The sequence below is a fragment of the Clinocottus analis genome, unplaced genomic scaffold (assembly GCF_023055335.1).
Source record: "Clinocottus analis isolate CAN_PGR_092001 unplaced genomic scaffold, fCliAna1.0.p SCAF_24, whole genome shotgun sequence".
NCBI lineage: Eukaryota > Metazoa > Chordata > Actinopteri > Perciformes > Cottidae > Clinocottus > Clinocottus analis.
Window position 1 is genome coordinate 570,915 of NW_027175976.1, and position 17,671 is coordinate 588,585.

Consider the following 17,671-nt stretch of genomic DNA (forward strand, 5'->3'; position numbering starts at 1 on the left):
GTCAGAGTCTCAATAAAGACCCAAACCCACTAAATGTCTCAATCCACAGACGACTCATTGGAAACCCGGATCGGAGTCAGAGGATTGTTTTTACTGAGGCTCAGGTGCATGAAGTTATGATCCATGCATTAATAAAGAGCCTCGTCGTCACGCTCTTCTTCATGCCAGGCGTCAAACTACCAACCTTCATCCTGCAGACATGGCTCACGGCTGCAGCACCAGATGCAGAGCTGCTCGCTCAGCCTCTGCATGGCTGCCTTTCATAATTAGCAAAGGAATTAAAAAATAAATAAATCTATAATTAGGCCTTGTGATTTCAAGCGTTTCTCTTCACCGCTGCCTCAAGTCAAGACGTCTGTCACAACGTGGGGAACGCAGAGGAGGCAACCGAGGAGCTGAATCACAGTCATACACGATGTGCTCGGCCTCGGCGGGCAGCGTTTGTGTGATTTTAATATTCTCGCGTCACCATTGTGTCATATTTGCACGCAGGCCTCTGAGGACTCAAAGAGGGCGATGAAGCTGCAGCTCAGGCTTTTTAAAACATGCATTTGTTTCAGGAGACGGTCTGCTGGAGGTTTTATGAACTCGTGAGCTGGTGTTGTGTTGTTCGCCGTTCATGCTCCTCAGAGGACGAACAGGGCCTGCAGCGCCACCCGCAGGCTCACGCGGGCTGTGAGGAGGATTTTGGTGGCGAATGTGAAATTGCATCGCAATTAGTTTTGGTGCAGATGTCCGTGTCTTGATGCAGACGCTCTAATGTCCCCCAGTGCCCCCTCGTCTTTGAATGCATCTTGTGGCTGACTGAAGAAGCTGCTGATGCACATGAGTCCCGTCATCAGACTGCAGACCCACTTGAGTCCATAATGAGTCCTTTAAAGAAATGTGCTATTTAAATGAACGTCAGGCCATAGATAGTCTTTGTATTCAGTCTCCTGATGCATTACTGTTGAATATAGCTGACCGACACACTTCCTGTACGGAGGTCACTTCCTGTACGGAGGTCACTTCCTGTTCGGAGGTCACCTCCATCGCTTCAGGAAAACTCTCTGAACACCAACAGTTGTGTTTTTCCACAGCAGACAGATCATAGTGTGTGTCTGCACGGTGGTGTGGTTCAACCTCCTTTCACTGTGTGTGTGTGTGTGTGTGTGTGTGTGTGTGTGTGTGTGTGTGTGTGTGTGTGTGTGTGTGCTGGAGGAAGACGTTATCTGAAGTTTGGTGACCCTCCTCGTGGCCAGAGGGCAGCTTCTGTCCTGCAGGCCGCTGGCTCCCCCTGGTGGAGAGAGTCGGTACTGATGCTGTGACGTGTTTGTCCTCATAAGCATGTTAAGATGCAGACAGTCTAATCTGCTGTAAACGATCACTTCAAGATTAGAATCAGTAGAATATTTTATTGTGATAATCTGTAAAAGAAATCTATATTTTATAAAATCTAAATGGATTTTTGATCCCGACTCAAAACATATTTCTCAAAGATCAAAGCATAAGCTCCTGTGGAAAGTTCTCCGCTGCTTGAACTCGAATGCTCTGGCTGGAGGAATGTTTTCCTTCCTGAGCATCACAGCAGCTCATTAGCATAGCACAATACACCAGGAGGAGCGCTTGATTAGCATAGCACAATACACCAGGAGGAGCGCTTGATTCGTTCCTCCTGGGAGCAGAGACGGGAAACTTTCACAGCAAAGTCACAAACTGATGCTTTTAACCTTGGAGAGGAATTAAAGTGCAACATCCAGGCAAGTTTATTCAGTCACTTGTTTAAATAGACGTCAATGTTATGTTATCATGCATTTTAATTTGATTATTACGAGTCGTGTATCTCAAATGATTGTAGTCGCCCAAAATAATATTTCCCTCATGGATTCATAAAGTTGTGTTGAGTTGATCCAGCAATGAAGTAAAGTGAACGCAGAGGCTTCATTCAAAGATAAAGACGTGCAGCAGTGAAATAATCTCAGAAAGACAAAATGGAGTTTCATCCTGACTTTTGTGTGTCAGCTTGAAAACTTTCAACTCTTTTGTGAACTTGTGTCTGCGTCCTGGAGCTCCGACGTTCCTTTGCACCCGGAGGAAACGTCCTGAAGCATCTGAAGCATCTTTAATCCTGAAGCATCTTTTCGGGGCACCCTGAGGTGCTCCCCGTCCAGATGGACACTGGAGCCCTGCAGCGGTTCTTCGTCCTCCCGCTGCCTCGTCTTCCTCCACAGGGAGGCGTCCTGCAGTGTCCTTATGATTTATTTAATTTCTTATTTATCTGTGACTTCATAACAAGACTTTAAAGTGTGTGTGTGTGTGTGTGTGTGTGTGTGTGTGTGTGTATATATATATATATATATATATATATATATATATATATATATATATATATATATATATATATATATATATATAATGATTACCACTCATTATGGTGCCGCGGTTATGGAACAAATACATATCTTTTCTTTTGTATGTTTTGATTGACAGTGATGATGTTGATTTAAACACATGTATGTATATATGTATGTATATACATATATACATACATGTGTGTGTATATATATATTTATATATATATATATATATATATATATATATATATATATATATATATATATATATATATATATATATACACACACACATATACTGATCTTGATAGTATGCAGTTTTTATAAAATACTTTACTCTGCTGATGTATCATCATGAAGTACTGCAATACTTCATTGTGCTTCAGTATTCTTTTGGTTTTAGATGACATATTGTATATTTCAGGATATGTGTTCACTGAATGAAACGAGTATTTCCACACATGAATCCATCTTTCTTCCTCCTTGTAAAGGTGGACGAGTCGTTGTTTCAGGAGCAGCATCACGACCTCAAATCAATGTGTAATGTCAGAAATGTCAAATCTGACTTTGCAGTAAAATAATAAGCAGAAAAGCTTCAACCTGAAGATTAATGAGTGAAGAGAATCCCAGCGTTCAACAACTTTATGAACCAGGTAACGATGACACCTGGACTCCTGCCAGGTCACAGCAGGAGGCGCTGAGGACGCTCAACCTGCGGGGCGCGGCCCTCTGAAGGCCTCAAGGTCACTGAGGTCGTGAGATGAGTGAGGTCATCTTTTCAACAAGATGCTTCATCTGGATAACATATATAATGCTATATATAACTAGCATAAGAAGTATTTCAACTGTGTACTTCTGCACGCAGCTGATGCAGCTCATGCAACACTGATGGATTATCTTTAATCCAACAGGCATGTCAAATGTAATCCGATTACTGTTTCCAGCTCGACGTGTTGCTCCCTGACAGCATGCAGGTAGTCAGGTGATGAAATCCTCATCATCATCTTCATCCTCCTCTTCCTCCCTCCTCAGTGACAGGATTTGTAACGTCAGTCTCCTGTGTGTGTGTGTGTGTGTGTGTGTGTGTGTGTGTGTGTGTGTGTGGGGGGGGGGGTTGAGTGGAGTTGCCACCTCAGCTCCTGCAGACAGACATTTTCTGATCCTGCATCCCATAATCTGTCAGATTAAACCGGATCTGGATGAGACTGAACCACCGTTTGCGCGCCTGCGTCTCGCGCTCTAAACACCGCCCGCTCCTCTTCCTCCTCCTCTTCCTCCTCCTTCGTCTTCTCCTCCTCCTCCTTCTTCATTTCTTCTTCATTCAGATCCTCTCTGTGGATGGATTCGCTCTGCTGGAACCCGCGCGACCCCACCGGCGGAGGATTTGAGCAAACGCGAGATGCGCAGAGCGAGTCCAACTCCAACTACCTGTTAGCGCCTCCGGGCTGCGGGATCATGACGAGGCACACTGCGCGGCGGCGCTGAGCCTCCATTCACCGCGTCTGACTCCGCAGCTGCACACACACACACACACACACACACACACACACACACACACACACACACACACACACACACACACACACACACACACACACACACACACACACACACACACACACACACGCTGCACTACTTTGTGCAAGTTGAGGATCATAAAGACGCAGAAGAGCGGAAGCAGGAGGGAGATGCGGGAACAGTGGTGACCCTGAAGGGGGAACTTCCAGTCCGACGCAGGAGAGTTAAAGGAGAGGGCGTGCAGAAGAGCCAGACGAGCGTGCACGCCTGTGTGTGCACGTGGACAGAGGAGGTGATGCGCGCGTGCCTCCAGCTGGACCTCGCGCTGCTGCTGCAGCTGCTGGGCTGCGGGCTCTCGCCGCGGATGGCCGCCGCCAGTGAGTCTGTTCACTTTCTCTTTGTCAGCTCGTCGTGTTCGCGCGGCGTCACCGTGAAGTCCTGCAGCTGCACACACCTGGCTGCGTGCGTGCGAGGCTGCAGGGGGTGTGTGTCCGGATAAGTGCTTCAGATACAACATTCACCTCCACGACGCGCGACCGATGTGAAATGCATCATGGGTCTGTTTTCACTCAGAACAAATACTAGTTGTTGTTTAAAGGGAAATGAGGATGTCGTTGTCATGTTGTCATCAGATGCTTTAAGTCATCCCGCAGGTGTTTCTGGATCCATCCTGTTGTCTCCATCTGTGCACACGCTGCTCTGTCTTTGTGCTTCTCCTGCTTTCAGATGCCGTTTCAGGGTTTTTGGAAAACATTTCCTCATTAATATCACTGTGAACACAAAGACCATGTGCAGACTGTCTAATGATCTGCATCTTCTCCTCCGCTTTGATTCATTCAACCCGGCTGCTGGTCAAAGGTTTCAAACCCAGATGACTTCATTTTAACGCCCAGCAGGGATCAGATCAGTGTGAAGTCATGCAAACACAGCATGAACACGTGTTTCTCTGTGAGCACCAGCTGCTGCTTCTTGGTGTGTAGAGCTCTCGGGTCAGATCGCTGACTTTATTCACGCCGTAAATATCAACAAGACGGACAGGTGTGGTAAAACTGTCAAAGCGGTAATTGAATATCAGGAGTTTGGCTCTGTGGTCGCTTTCATTAGAGGAATGCACTCCAATCATTTATCCTGCTTTTCATCCTTTTACAGGCTTTTATGAAAACCCACCGCAGGGCTTCTCCTTGGCTGATCCCCAAGAGGCTGATCTGTGGTTAGAGGCTCTATATTGACTGTGTGTGTGTGTGTGTGTGTGTGTGTGTGTGTGTGTGTTCCCCACATTCAGCTCCTCCAGTCATGATCTGAACGTCTCCGTTCGGCATCCTGCTGCTCTCTGATTTATCTTGATTGACTTGGAAACATTGTTTTCTCAACAATAAGTTCACACTGTAATGAAGGTAATGAGTTCTGAATCGTTGCTGACTGAAAGGAGTCGGCGTTGAGGTCCAGTGGGTTGAGTCTTCTTGTCTCTGCAGTTTAGATGAACACATTCACGAGGGAGCCAACATGGATGAGAAGTACTTTAGATTCTGTGATTCTGAGATATTTACAGAGTCGTTTTCCTCCGCTACGTCTCACTTCTCTGAGGTAGAAATGAGACGAGAGGCGCTCAGCTTTCACAACAAAAGTTCAACAGGGTGTTTTGGGGGTTGAAGGAGCTGAAACACTGCAGCTGAACTCTGGCTGGAGCTTTGAAAAGCAGCGCTGGGACCCCAGGGGGTCTTTCTGGAAGTACAGCAGGTCAGAGCGTCTTTACTGGCGTATGGAGGCTCTCCTCCTCTTCCTCCTCTTCCTCCTCCCTCCTGCGTGTTCATCCTCTGATCTTCTCTGCAGCCATGTGGGTTGCGATCCTCCAGTGTCTCCTCAGTGGGTGAGTTCTCCTCACTTTGATCCGTCCTCACAGGACGGGAAACTCATGCAGGTCCTCCGTCACGGCCGACACCTGCGACCACAGCCAGCACGTTGTCGCAGTGTGTCATGAACCTTCACTGGACTCACACACGATGAAACGAGAATGAACCATCTGTCCAGGTCATGTTCTAGTGTGTGTCAGTCACGGCCCGTTGGTCCAGGGTGAGGACTGTGTGTGTCAAACCACCAAAACATGCCAAACTACCACAAAGGACAGAAAAGAAGTATAAAATGCCCACAAAGAGGGAAAAGTGGCCTCCAAAAACACACAAAACAACCACAAAGAGACTCAAAACAACCACAAAGAGACTCAAAACAACCACAAAGAGACTCAAAACAACGTTACAGACACACAAAACAACGTTACAGAGACACAAAACAACCACAAAGAGACTCAAAACAACGTTACAGAGACACAAAACAACTTTACAGAGACACAAAACAACGTTACAGAGACACAAAACAACTGGGGTCTTTATAGAAGTCTTTACTCAGTTATGGTCTCATTATCCAGTGTACAGTGTATCTTCATCTTCATCTTCCTCAGCACATGTCGAGTCTCCATCACGAGGAGCGTGAAGCTTCATCCTGATTGGTCCGTCAGACTGCTGCTGTGATTGACGGCCGAGTCTCCTTCAGGGGAAACGCCGTTAATAACGAGGCTTCTTGTTGTTGTTGTTGTTGTTGTTGTTGTTGTTGTTTGTTGCTGCGGACGCCACTATTGTTGTGTTGCTCGGCGCCGCAGAGAAACATTTGGATTTGACAAGAAAACGTATGTTTGGAAGCTTTTGTCTCGTAGAAGAATGAAGAGCGGCGCGTCGTGTGGAAAGATCAGACACATTTTTTAATAAAAATGTTCTTCTGTTGACCTTCAGCTCCAATTTATGACCAAACCTCTGTGTTCACTCCTGCGCTGCGTTCAGCGCTGTGGCGTCTGCTGGCATGTCCTGTGGAAAGGTTGAACGTCCTGAAAAGTAAGAAAAATGTGAAAAATCGGTAAATAAAAAAATTGACATTTTAATGTAAATATTGAGAAAATGGTTCACTGACTCAGATTTAGACTGTGTGTGTTATTATGAAATGAGTTGTGGATTAATTCAGATCTTTATTGGTTTATTGGCGTCTAGTTTATGACATCATAAATCATATCTCCCCACTTAAGAGGATTTCATTTAGAGCAGAATCACGAATACTAAACGCATCCTGATGTTTAAAATGATGAACGGGCATGAAAACAAACAGCTGCACACACTGAGGACGGACAAGGGCGTGTGTGTGTGTGTGTGTGTGTGTGTGTGTTCTTACATCCACCTGAACTGCTGTATTTCATCATTCAATCGATACCCATATTCTCCTCCTCCCCGCTCCCTCCATCATTGATCTCCTCTCCTCGTCTCACTTTGCCCTCCGTCCGTCTTTTTCCTTCAAAAAACCCAAAAGATTGAAACTTCTGCGTCTCCTGATGGCCGGAGATAATGGCTCCGTCTTCATCTCTTTTCATTCCCTCCATCTCTCCCACTCATCCATCCTCTGTTCTGTCATGTTCCTGTCGTCTCTCATCCTCCTCTTCCTCGCTCATCTCCATCTCTTTTCCTCCGTCTCCCTGACTCCATCCTCCTCTCGTCTCCTGGTGCGTGTGATGTCATTACAGGAGTCTATTCGCTGCATGTGCACTTTGCTGCAGATGAAAGCGCTCGGGCCGTAACTTCGTTGGCTTTTTGAGGGAGTTGAGATCACTTTTCACCGTTAAAGGGTGAAGGTCTGAAGACAGACGGCGTCTGTTGTGAAGCCTCTTGAGGCACATTTGGGACGTGTAACATAATTAAATTAACATGAAATACAATCATATAAATGACTCTGCAGCGGTGACGCAAAGTGAAAACATTGACGTACATCGTCATCTTTAAGATGCGCTTTTATTTTGAAATTCCCGTGAAGAATCAGTTTCACCTTTTCCACATGTGAGCTCCTTTTAGCTGGGGTTTATAATGAAATATGAATCATCTCACAGGGCTTATGCTGGTGTTAAAGCAGGTCACATGCATTACACTCTCATTCACCTCAAACAGCTGATGTACTCAGAACCTCCAGCCTGACTTCTTTCTGCACAAGTTGAGCCCTGAAGCTGCGGGATGAGCCGACATGCTGCTGATGCATGTTCCCCTCATGAAGGGAGTCGGTGTGTCTTCCTCCAGTGGAGGCTCGTCTCCCGCAGAGCGCCTCCTGCTCGTAGCTCTTCAGCGCTCGTTTGGGTTTCATGTGTTCACGTACTTTTGGACAAATACTGCAGCGCTGAATCTCAGAAAATGATTCAGAAATTGAGCTCCGTCGGGTTTCAAGGCCGTTCCAGCGAATGAAGGAGCCTCTATCTGCTGCCAGCATGCAGCAAACACTCAATGATCTTACGGAGAGGAATCCGTCAGCACAGCGGCCAAATGTCTCCTCCCACGGCGTCGAGAATAGAGCAGAACGCTGTGAGCCGCAGGACGCGGCTGCTGCTCAACGGACACACAACAACCTCCCACTTCCTTTGCCTCCACCTCCACACGCCGCCTGCAACAGGTCCACGAGCCGCGCTCGCTGCTGTCCACGTGGGTTTCTGGGAAATGTAGGCCATCACCAGAACTGGATGCATATTGATCACGGTGCATGGCGTGCTGGAGGAAGTCTGAGGATGACGGATGGACCGGTCAGGGCCTGATGGGAGGCCGGCTCCCTGTGGTCAGCCTGCTAGCCTGCTAGCCTGCTAGCCTGTTAGCCTCTTAGCCTGCTAGCCTCTTAGCCTGAACTGGACATTCACGTCACACTCCACAGAGCAATGCTTTCCTCTGCTTCCTCTTTTAGTCTGGCGTGTCCTCTGTCCTAGAGGCCTCTGTCCTAGAGTCCTCTGTCCTAGAGTCCAGTGTGTCCTCTGTCCTAGAGTCCTCTGTCCTAGAGTCCAGTGTGTCCTCTGTCCTAGAGTCCTCTGTCCTAGAGTCCAGTGTGTCCTCTGTCCTAGAGTCCAGTGTGTCCTCTGTCCTAGAGTCTGGTTTGTCCTCTGTCCTAGTGTCCTCTGTCCTAGTGTCCTCTGTCCTCTGTCCTAGTGTCCTCTGTCCTAGTGTCCTCTGTCCTCTGTCCTTGTGTCTGCGTCATGTGATCATAAAGTTAAATTGAATTCAAAATAAAACGTGAGGCTTCGTCGTCTCCGTGAGCCTGAAACCATGGCAACAAGCGTGTCCCAGCCGAGCGCATCACATGGTTGCACTCGTCGGTTTGTGTGTGCTCGTGTTGGTTGTCGTCACATGGGGTGAGCAGTGTGTTGTGTGTCTGTGTGTCTCTTCAACACAACTCATGAGTTCATTCATCCTGATGCAGAACTGCAGTTTTAACATCTTTTTTTAGCCTCGGCGTCCTAATTGGCTGCCGTGCCGGCGCCTTTTCCCTCCTGTGTTGTTTTTAAAGCCTCACACACACACACACACACACACACACACACACAGACACACACACACACTGATGGAGGAGTGCTCAGTTTGCTCTTCTCAGTCAGAGGATGGAGAGGTGATCAACAGCTTCTGACTCGCAGTAGAAATACAGTTATTGATTCTGTTACAGTTCATATCATCGCTTTCTGTCCTCTTTTTCTCCTTCTTCATTTCTTTCTCTCTCTCTCTTTTTCTTCTTTTCTTTCTGTCCTCTTTTTCTCCTTCTTCTCTTCTTTCTGGCTTCGGTCTCGTTTTCTCTACTTCTTGTCGCTTTCATCATCTTCTGTGTTTCTTGTTTTTTGTCTTTCTGTCACATTCAGTCTTTATTGTTTCCATCTGTCTCTCTGTCATTTCCTCCTTTGTCCCGTTTCGGCCTACATATAAAGTTTAAATCTTCTCTTTTTGACCTTCTATCTTTTCCTCCCTCCCAATTAGCAACAATGTCCTCCATTAAAAGAAGGAAACAGCGGTTCATAATGTTTAATATGAATATTCCTCTCTGTGAAGGTCACGGCGTTTACTGAGGATTTAAATCCATCACTCCTAACCAGTCTCCAATAAGTACAGTGTGTGTGTGTGTGTGTGTGTGTGTGTGTGTGTGTTTCTCATCTTCAACACATGGTCATACATTTCCATCTACACTTTCATCCACAGTGACGGAGGCGACGGGACGGTCATGCTCACCAGCGTCTCGCTCAAGGACACGCTGATGGAAACATGATGGAGTGTGTGTGTGTGTGTGTGTGTGTGTGTTTGTGTTTACGTGTCCGGAGCGTCCAGGACGCTGTCAGGACGCGGGGACATCTGAATGCTGGCCAGGAAACAGCGGCCCTGAATCTTTTGGAGATCGTTAGTTTGACATCTTGTTAGCTGTTGCGACATCTGGTCGAAGCCCGAAACCAGACAAGAGGGATGTTGTAGCTGCAGGTGTGTGTGTGTGTGAGTGTGTGAGTGTGAGTGTGTGAGTGTGTGAGTGTGTGTGTGTGAGTGTGTGTGCGTGTGTGTGAGTGTGTGTGTCTGTTGGCGTGTCTCTCCAGGAACCTGCAGTAGATGTCTTTGCTGCAGCAGGACTTGTGTTTAAACTCTAAAAGGTGCTGTTGACCGTCCCTAATAAGTAATACTGTGTGTGTGTGTGTGTGTGTGTGTGTGTGTGTGTGTGTGTGTGTGTGTGTTCACAGCTGTGCCAGCAGCCCCGGTGAACGTGTCGGTGACTCAGCTGAGGGCGCACTCGGCCATGGTGACCTGGAACGTCCCACAGGGAGACACCGTGATCGGATACTCCATCTCACAGCAGGTACAGGAAGTGTGTGTGTGTGTGTGTGTGTGTGTGTGTGTGTGTGTGTGTGTGTGTGTGTGTCTTCCTGTGGTTATGAGCAGATGGATTGGTTTTAATTGCTTTAATCCTCAAAAAGCTCTGATAATAAGGAGTCAGTCTGTGCAGCATCCTCTCAGCTGAGTGATGTTTTGTGATCGGCTTCATCTGATCGATGTGAGTGAGACGCTGCGCCATCGAAGGCTTCTCCTTTGTGAAGCGTCACTCTGAAACATTAAAGCCTTTAATCTCCTGAACACAGAGACTTCCAGTCGGAAGAAGTCCTGGAACTTTCCATCGAAGCAAAGAAGAGGTCTTCAATAAAAACCTGTGAGTGAACTGTTCCAGCTGAACATAACTGTGTAACTCTCTGAGGACCGTGTAGAAGTCTGAACAGAGTTGACTTCCATGATGTGGGTCTTCTCGGTGAAGACTTGTGTATTCTTCAGGAGCAGCGTCCTGCAGCGTCCTCGTACCGGCACACTCACATTCTCCCTGCGCTGGCTTCCTTCTCGTCACTTCTTTCCTCCCACGCGTTGGCAGAAGCAGAGTCAGACGTTAGCTCAGCTCTGAGTGGGAGTCGCCTCCATTAGTGGAAATGATTTGGCCGGCCTCGTCTCGCAGGAGGAACATCCACGCTGCCAAACTGCTCCTCTCTTTCCTTTAAGTCGCCTCACGTCTGACTCTGAATCCATCAACCTTGTGGCGTCTGCAAGAAAACATCTTCCATTACCTCAGATAGCTCTTATGTAAAAGCTTTGCTCAAAGGAATAGAGGCGGTGGGGCAGCAGGTGTTCAGGATGTTCGTCATCACAGGTGGCTTCAGACCAAGAAGATGAAGATGTGGCTGTCAATCATGCAGATGCTCAGGATTCTGCTTTCAAGGTGTGAAGACCACCTGGCGATGATCTGGTGTCACTGTCTCTCTCTCACACACACACACACACACACACACACACACACACACACACACACACAGACACACACACACACACACGAAAAGGACCTCACCCAATTTGAGATTATGTATTTAAGATCCACAATAATCCTGTTTCTGAAACATGAATCCCTAAACTATCCCAAGGCTGTGTGTGTGTGTGTGTGTGTGTGTGTGTGTGTGTGTGTGTTTATCTGTACTTCTTTCTTCACCTGTAACTATCTTGGTCACTGAACGTCGTCTCCACCTGAAGGAGCATTTCACTTTGAAGTGTTCTCGGCTGGAGCAGCGAGCGGGAGCTAAAGGACTTTGTGTAAATGACCATGAACACTGCAAAGCTTCATTTAATAACTTCCCTCCTTTCATGTTTGGACTCTTTTTCTCTGCTCCAAACAGGATTTAATTTACTCTCTCAGACGTTTGAGGAGCAGATGTTGTTTGAAAGGGAAACTTTAACTGGGAAGCTAAAGAAGTTGGAAGAAGAGAGAAAAAAATATGAATTTATTAATAAAAAATACGAATGAAGCGGAGGTCAGATTGAATTATTACCATCATCTCCATTAACCCTCGTGTCAGGAGACCTGCAGGGCCGCAGGGTAGACAAGCATTTATATAGAAATATATCCATATATATATATATATATATATATATATATATATATATATATATATATATATATATATATATATATATACACATACATACAGAATCCCTGGAGACTCAATATGTCTTATTCATACGAGTGAAGCGGCTCGTTGCAGCCGGTGGATTTAATTTGCATTTACGACGTCGAGCTGTCTCTGAATGGTGGAACGAAGACGCTGTGTGTGTGTGTGTGTGTGTGTGTGTGTGTGTGTGTGTGTGTGTGTGTGTGTGTGTGAGAGCAGCTTTTCATCCCACATCCTGTGTGTGTGCAGCGGCAGGACGGCCTGATGCAGCGCTCCATCCGGGAGGTCAACACCTCCAGCCGCTGGTGCGTCCTGTGGGACCTGGACGAGGACACACACTACAGCGTCCAGGTGAGACACACACACACACACACACACACACACACACACACACACACACACAGGATTAACAGTATAAATAAAGGAGCTATGAACGTGTTTGGTCCACATGTTCCTGGGACATGTGAGTCTTGTCCTGTGAAGGAAAAGTTCAAACATGTCAGGAATTGAATGAAATGAAAACAGGGATTGGTGCAGAGAGACACGCCCACCTTCAATAAGACACGCCCACATTAATTAAGACACGCCCACCTTCCATAAGAGTAATACTAAACACTTTGACTTCATGGCACTCGGCTTTATTAAATGTCCCGTGAGCGTCTCTTTGCTCAATAAAACATCATTAAACCAGATCAGCAGTTCTACATCTCATTCATCCCCTTCAGTATTTTAATAAGATCTTTAATAAAGATTTAAAGGGTGGAGTCACATCATAACTTAATGAAAACTCTCCTCAGTGAGGTTGAAAGCTCTGGAAGAAGCTGCTCATTAGATTTGAGGAAGACGCTGCAGCTTGAGATAAAACTGCATTTTAGAAATTGGCTTTTATTCTTTAAACTTTGTGTTTAATTAACAGAACTTTTTTCTCCACGGAGCTCAAAGTGTCTTGACTGAAAGGCGGCGGCTCCCTCCCTGAAGGAGGACTCCATTAGCACGACTGTCCAACGCGTGAGAATCCATCTCGCTGAACAGACGGAGACAGAGCGTCTCCAGCCAGCACTCGTTAAACTTCTCGCGTGTCAGCAGACGAGTCTCTGAGCCGCCGGTGAAATGAGTCCATTCCTCAATGGAGAAGTGTATTTTTACTTTCTAGAAGGAGAAAGATTTGGATGATTTCAGATGATGAATTAGTGGTAATTACTTTAGTCTTGTTCTCATTTCACAGTTTCTATCAAACTGCTCTGTTTGATGAAAACACACCAGCAAGCTCCGTTTCTTTGTGAGTTCGTTCCCCGCTTTGTGAAGAGGTCTTGACTGAGTCTTGAGCTGAAATCTTTACTCCCTCTTTAATCCTCCGAGCTGCTTCCACACTGAACGCGCTGCTCGTCCTCCACCATCGCTCAGGGACCCGCAGCCAAATTCACTCTCTAAACATTCACTGCCCGCTCATTGATGACGTAACACTCAGCTGATGTGAGCTGGGAATGGACCCAGAGCAGTGAAGCAGGAGCCAGCAGGTCCTGACAGGACAGAGAGAGAGCCAGCAGGTCCTGACAGGAGAGAGAGAGCCAGCAGGTCCTGACAGGAGAGAGCCAGCAGGTCCTGACAGGAGAGAGCCAGCAGGTCCTGACAGGAGAGAGCCAGCAGGTCCTGACAGGAGAGAGAGCCAGCAGGTCCTGACAGGAGAGAGAGAGCCAGCAGGTCCTGACAGGAGAGAGAGAGAGCCAGCAGGTCCTGACAGGAGAGAGCCAGCAGGTCCTGACAGGAGAGAGAGAACCAGCAGGTCCTGACAGGAGAGAGCCAGCAGGTCCTGACAGGAGAGAGCCAGCAGGTCCTGACAGGAGAGAGCCATCAGGTCCTGACAGGAGAGAGCCAGCAGGTCCTGACAGGAGAGAGCCATCAGGTCCTGACAGGAGAGAGCCAGCAGGTCCTGACAGGAGAGAGCCAGCAGGTCCTGACAGGAGAGAGCCAGCAGGTCCTGACAGGAGAGAGCCAGCAGGTCCTGACAGGAGAGAGCGGCGCTCAGCCTTCAGTAAAGAGCTCCTGTCTCTGGCTGCAGGTCCAGTCTGTGGGTCCGCAGGGCGACAGCCAGCCCAGCCGGGCCGTGCACTTCAGGACCCTGGAGAGGACCGACCACTACCCAGCTGGAGTCCTGGACCAACGTGAATACACACACACTCGAGACTTATGTTCCATCTTTTTATTTAATTATTATTGCTGGTTAAATCTGAATCTCGCCGCGTGTCTCTGTCCTCAGATGAGCCGGCGATGGAGGGGCTGGGCATGACGCCTCACCTGCAGACCGGAGAGCTGCTCATCATCACCACGGTGCTGCTGCTGTGGGCAGGTGTGTGTGTGTGTGTGTGTGTGTGTGTGTGTGTGTGTGTGTGTGTGTGTGTGTGTGTGTGTGTGTGTGTGTGCGTTTCATATATTCCATTTTTAAACTCATGCATGAAAGTAAAAGCAGGATTTTTACTGCTGTAGTTGGTTTAAGCAAAGCTCGTTTTGAACTTTTACCTATTTTAATTATGGATTAATGTGATTATTATTTCCTCAATCAATTGATTGTTTGGTTTGTAAATATTCTGAGTGGTAACTTGAGTTTACAATACAATAAGGACATGTTAACTTGAGTATAAATACAATAGGGACATGTATAAATACAATAGGGACATGTATAAATACAATAGAGACATGTATAAATACAATAGAGACGTGTATAAATACAATAGAGACATGTATAAATACAATAGAGACATGTATAAATACAATAGACATGTATAAATACAATAGAGACGTGTATAAATACAATAGAGACATGTTAACTTGAGTATAAATACAATAAGGTTGTGTATAAGGATGCGTACTAACTGTTTGTTTTTACTTCCCTCCTCGTCTTCGTCCTCTTCCTCGCCAGCCGTCATCGCTCTCTTCTGCCGGCAGTATGACATCATCAAAGACAACGACTCCAGCAGCTGCAAAGACAAAGGCAAGAGGCCGCTGGTCCGGGCGCCGCCGCCCTACTACAGCGCGTCCGGCGGCAGCTCGCCCGTCTACCACAACGGAGATGTGCGCGGCAGCCGGGTGAACTTCCTCCACGCGTCGTCTTCATCGTGGTCTTCATCGTGGTCTTCGTCGTGTGGCCTGCTCTATAGTGCATGACGCCGCTCGGCCGTGTTTTGTTTCCCTCTCCTCCCATCAGAGATCTCTATAGCAACCAGAGCGGCTGCCATCGCGGCTAAATATAAAACCGCCGGCTGGGAGCAGAGAGCTCGTCGGGTCGCTGCTGTGGGATCTGATCAGCGACGTGCTGAGAGCATCATTTAGACTGCATGGACCCAGCATGTTGTATTTCATATATTTATACACAGATGTATTCTGCATTGTGCAAAACGTGAAGCTTCATAACTGAATGTGACCTTCATTAGTTTAGTTTTCATAAGAGGACGTAAAGGATGACTCGCCTGATGAGGAATTATCTCTCCGTCCTCTAATAAATTACTCCTTTGTTAATCACTTCAGCTCTAATGTAATGAGCTTACTAAGAGATTATTAACTGTTTAATGGCCTTATCTTTCCCCTTAAGTGGCTCTAAAATAGACAAAATAATCTCATCCCGCTCTCTATCATCATTCTTTATGAATTATATTAACGTGTACAGAATTTTACACACATTTCACTCACATTCATCCTGATCTATGTGGAAACTTTGGCACCTCTGCTTGAATTCAAAGCAAAGTTCTGACAGTTTGGCTAAAGTTTGGCTGCTCAGTGTGAGTTCATGACGTAACAAGGTGAACGACTGAATGGACTGTGATTAATTACATAACACGGGTATGAAATCCAAAATGAGGACGCTTGTTGATGAAACTAAAAGGTTGTCGTGCTGGCACAGGGGGAAACCAGGCGAAGCCAGAACAAAGCAAGATGTGCCAAACGTGATTTATTTCACGCGTCGTCCTGCAGAACTTGGACTTGTTTTTTATCTTTTCTGTCAAAACCTGAATGCAATCAAGTGAGAGCTTCAGCCGCGCCGGCGTGAGCGCGACCAGCGTCTCTCAGGGTGCATGACGTGCATGTGAAGAAGCCCACACGCCTCCTGCCTGAGCTTCATGAGTCATGTTCATGTATGTGGCCCTCTCTGTTCCTGACTCATGCACTCTCTCTCTCTCTCTCTCTCTCTCTCTCTCTCTCTCTCTCTCTCTCTCTCTCTCTCTCTCTCTCTCTCTCTCTCTCTCTCTCTCTCTCTCTCAGCTCCACAGAGCCTCCTCCTCCATCAGCATCATTAGAGTCTGAGTTCAGCTCTTTGGCTTTGAGTCGGCGATGTCTGAGGAACTTCAGAGGGATTATAGACTCCACCGAGAGTCTAAATGTTTGTAAAATATGAGGCAAAGAAAGAAGCGCTCCACGCAAGCGACAGCGTGGAGGAAACGGGTGACTGTCGCCCTCTAGTGGCAGAAGACGGCGTTAAAACAGCTGGAGGAGTTCATCCAGGAGGACGCGTTGACCTTCAAAGACTAAATGTGAATATTTGCATGACGGCCTCAAATTAATTAAAAAAGCTCTGTGTGCCGAGTTCAAGACACCTTTTGTTTTTACATCTGGATGCAAGTGTGTGTGTGTGTGTGTGTGTGTGTGTGTGTGTGTGTGTGTGTACATTACAAATATGTTGTGCTTTTTCTACATTGTAATTCACCTCATCTGTGTCTTTCATCTCCTAATCTAAACACAGTAGATGTTCAGCTCAGCATTAAAATAAAGTGTATTATATGGAAATAAATATGTACATAGTTCAAATGGAAAGTATTGGTATTTAAAGTATGATGGGAACTAATATTTTCATGTGTAGTAGGATTCAATTTTCTCAATCTGTTTAATATAATCAATAGTTGCAGCATTTAGTTCAAGTGATGTTTCATCTGGCTGGTGAAACTACTCACAGCCTGTTGGCCTCTTCCAGCTTCTGGAGGAGGGTGCAGGAGAGGACTCGGCCTGTAGAGGGCGCCGTTTGCTCACGTGTGATGATGTATGGGTCGCTATCACTGACAGCTCTTTCTTGAATGTACCAGGAAATTAAAAAAGAATACGTTGAAAGTTACAATATAATCTCTCTAACGTCATAATTAGATCAAACTTTGTATCTTTTTAGTTCGGCTCTAGTGTCAGATTATGATTTCTGCCTCGTGACGATCCTGTTCTCAATACGAACATGTGAAGCTGAAGGGCAGCGGTGAGCGTCCATGTGTCCATGAGCAAGGCACTCAACCCCAACAAATTGCTCATCACAAAACCACACAGGTGTACTGTGATGAAAGGAGTGATGGGAGGGTCAGAACCAGTCTTGGCACGGTGTTTCTGGAGACGCTCCTGAGGTCGCGATGGTTGCAGTCTGGTTGTAAAACGGCAGCAAACAACGTCCGGGAGTCTCTTGTTCACTGATGACGTCATGCAGCAGCCCCGACGCCGTCACGCAGGCCGCTGGCGGCGGGATGTAAACTGCTAGCTGAGAATTTAGAATATAAAAATGATT

At 46.7% G+C, this 17,671-nt stretch overlaps 1 protein-coding gene across 3 annotated transcripts; it reads left to right on the top strand.

Annotated features, from left to right (window-relative positions):
* The first annotated feature begins 3,460 nt into the window (after positions 1 to 3,460).
* On the top strand, positions 3,461 to 17,289 carry LOC137794017 (fibronectin type III domain-containing protein 4-like). Of its 3 annotated transcripts, none has more exons than XM_068590557.1 (7): positions 3,461 to 4,228; positions 10,402 to 10,517; positions 12,391 to 12,492; positions 14,201 to 14,303; positions 14,399 to 14,488; positions 15,059 to 15,225; positions 16,396 to 17,289. In XM_068590557.1, the coding sequence occupies exons 1-7, from the start codon at positions 4,147 to 4,149 to the stop codon at positions 16,435 to 16,437; spliced, it is 702 nt and encodes a 233-aa protein (XP_068446658.1). In that variant the 5' UTR covers positions 3,461 to 4,146; the 3' UTR covers positions 16,438 to 17,289. The 3 variants fall into 3 exon arrangements, with proteins under 3 accessions (XP_068446658.1, XP_068446659.1, XP_068446657.1); XM_068590558.1 differs by having other exon boundaries at positions 15,059 to 15,210; XM_068590556.1 differs by lacking the exon at positions 16,396 to 17,289 and having other exon boundaries at positions 15,059 to 16,361.
* Positions 17,290 to 17,671: the final 382 nt, after the last annotated feature.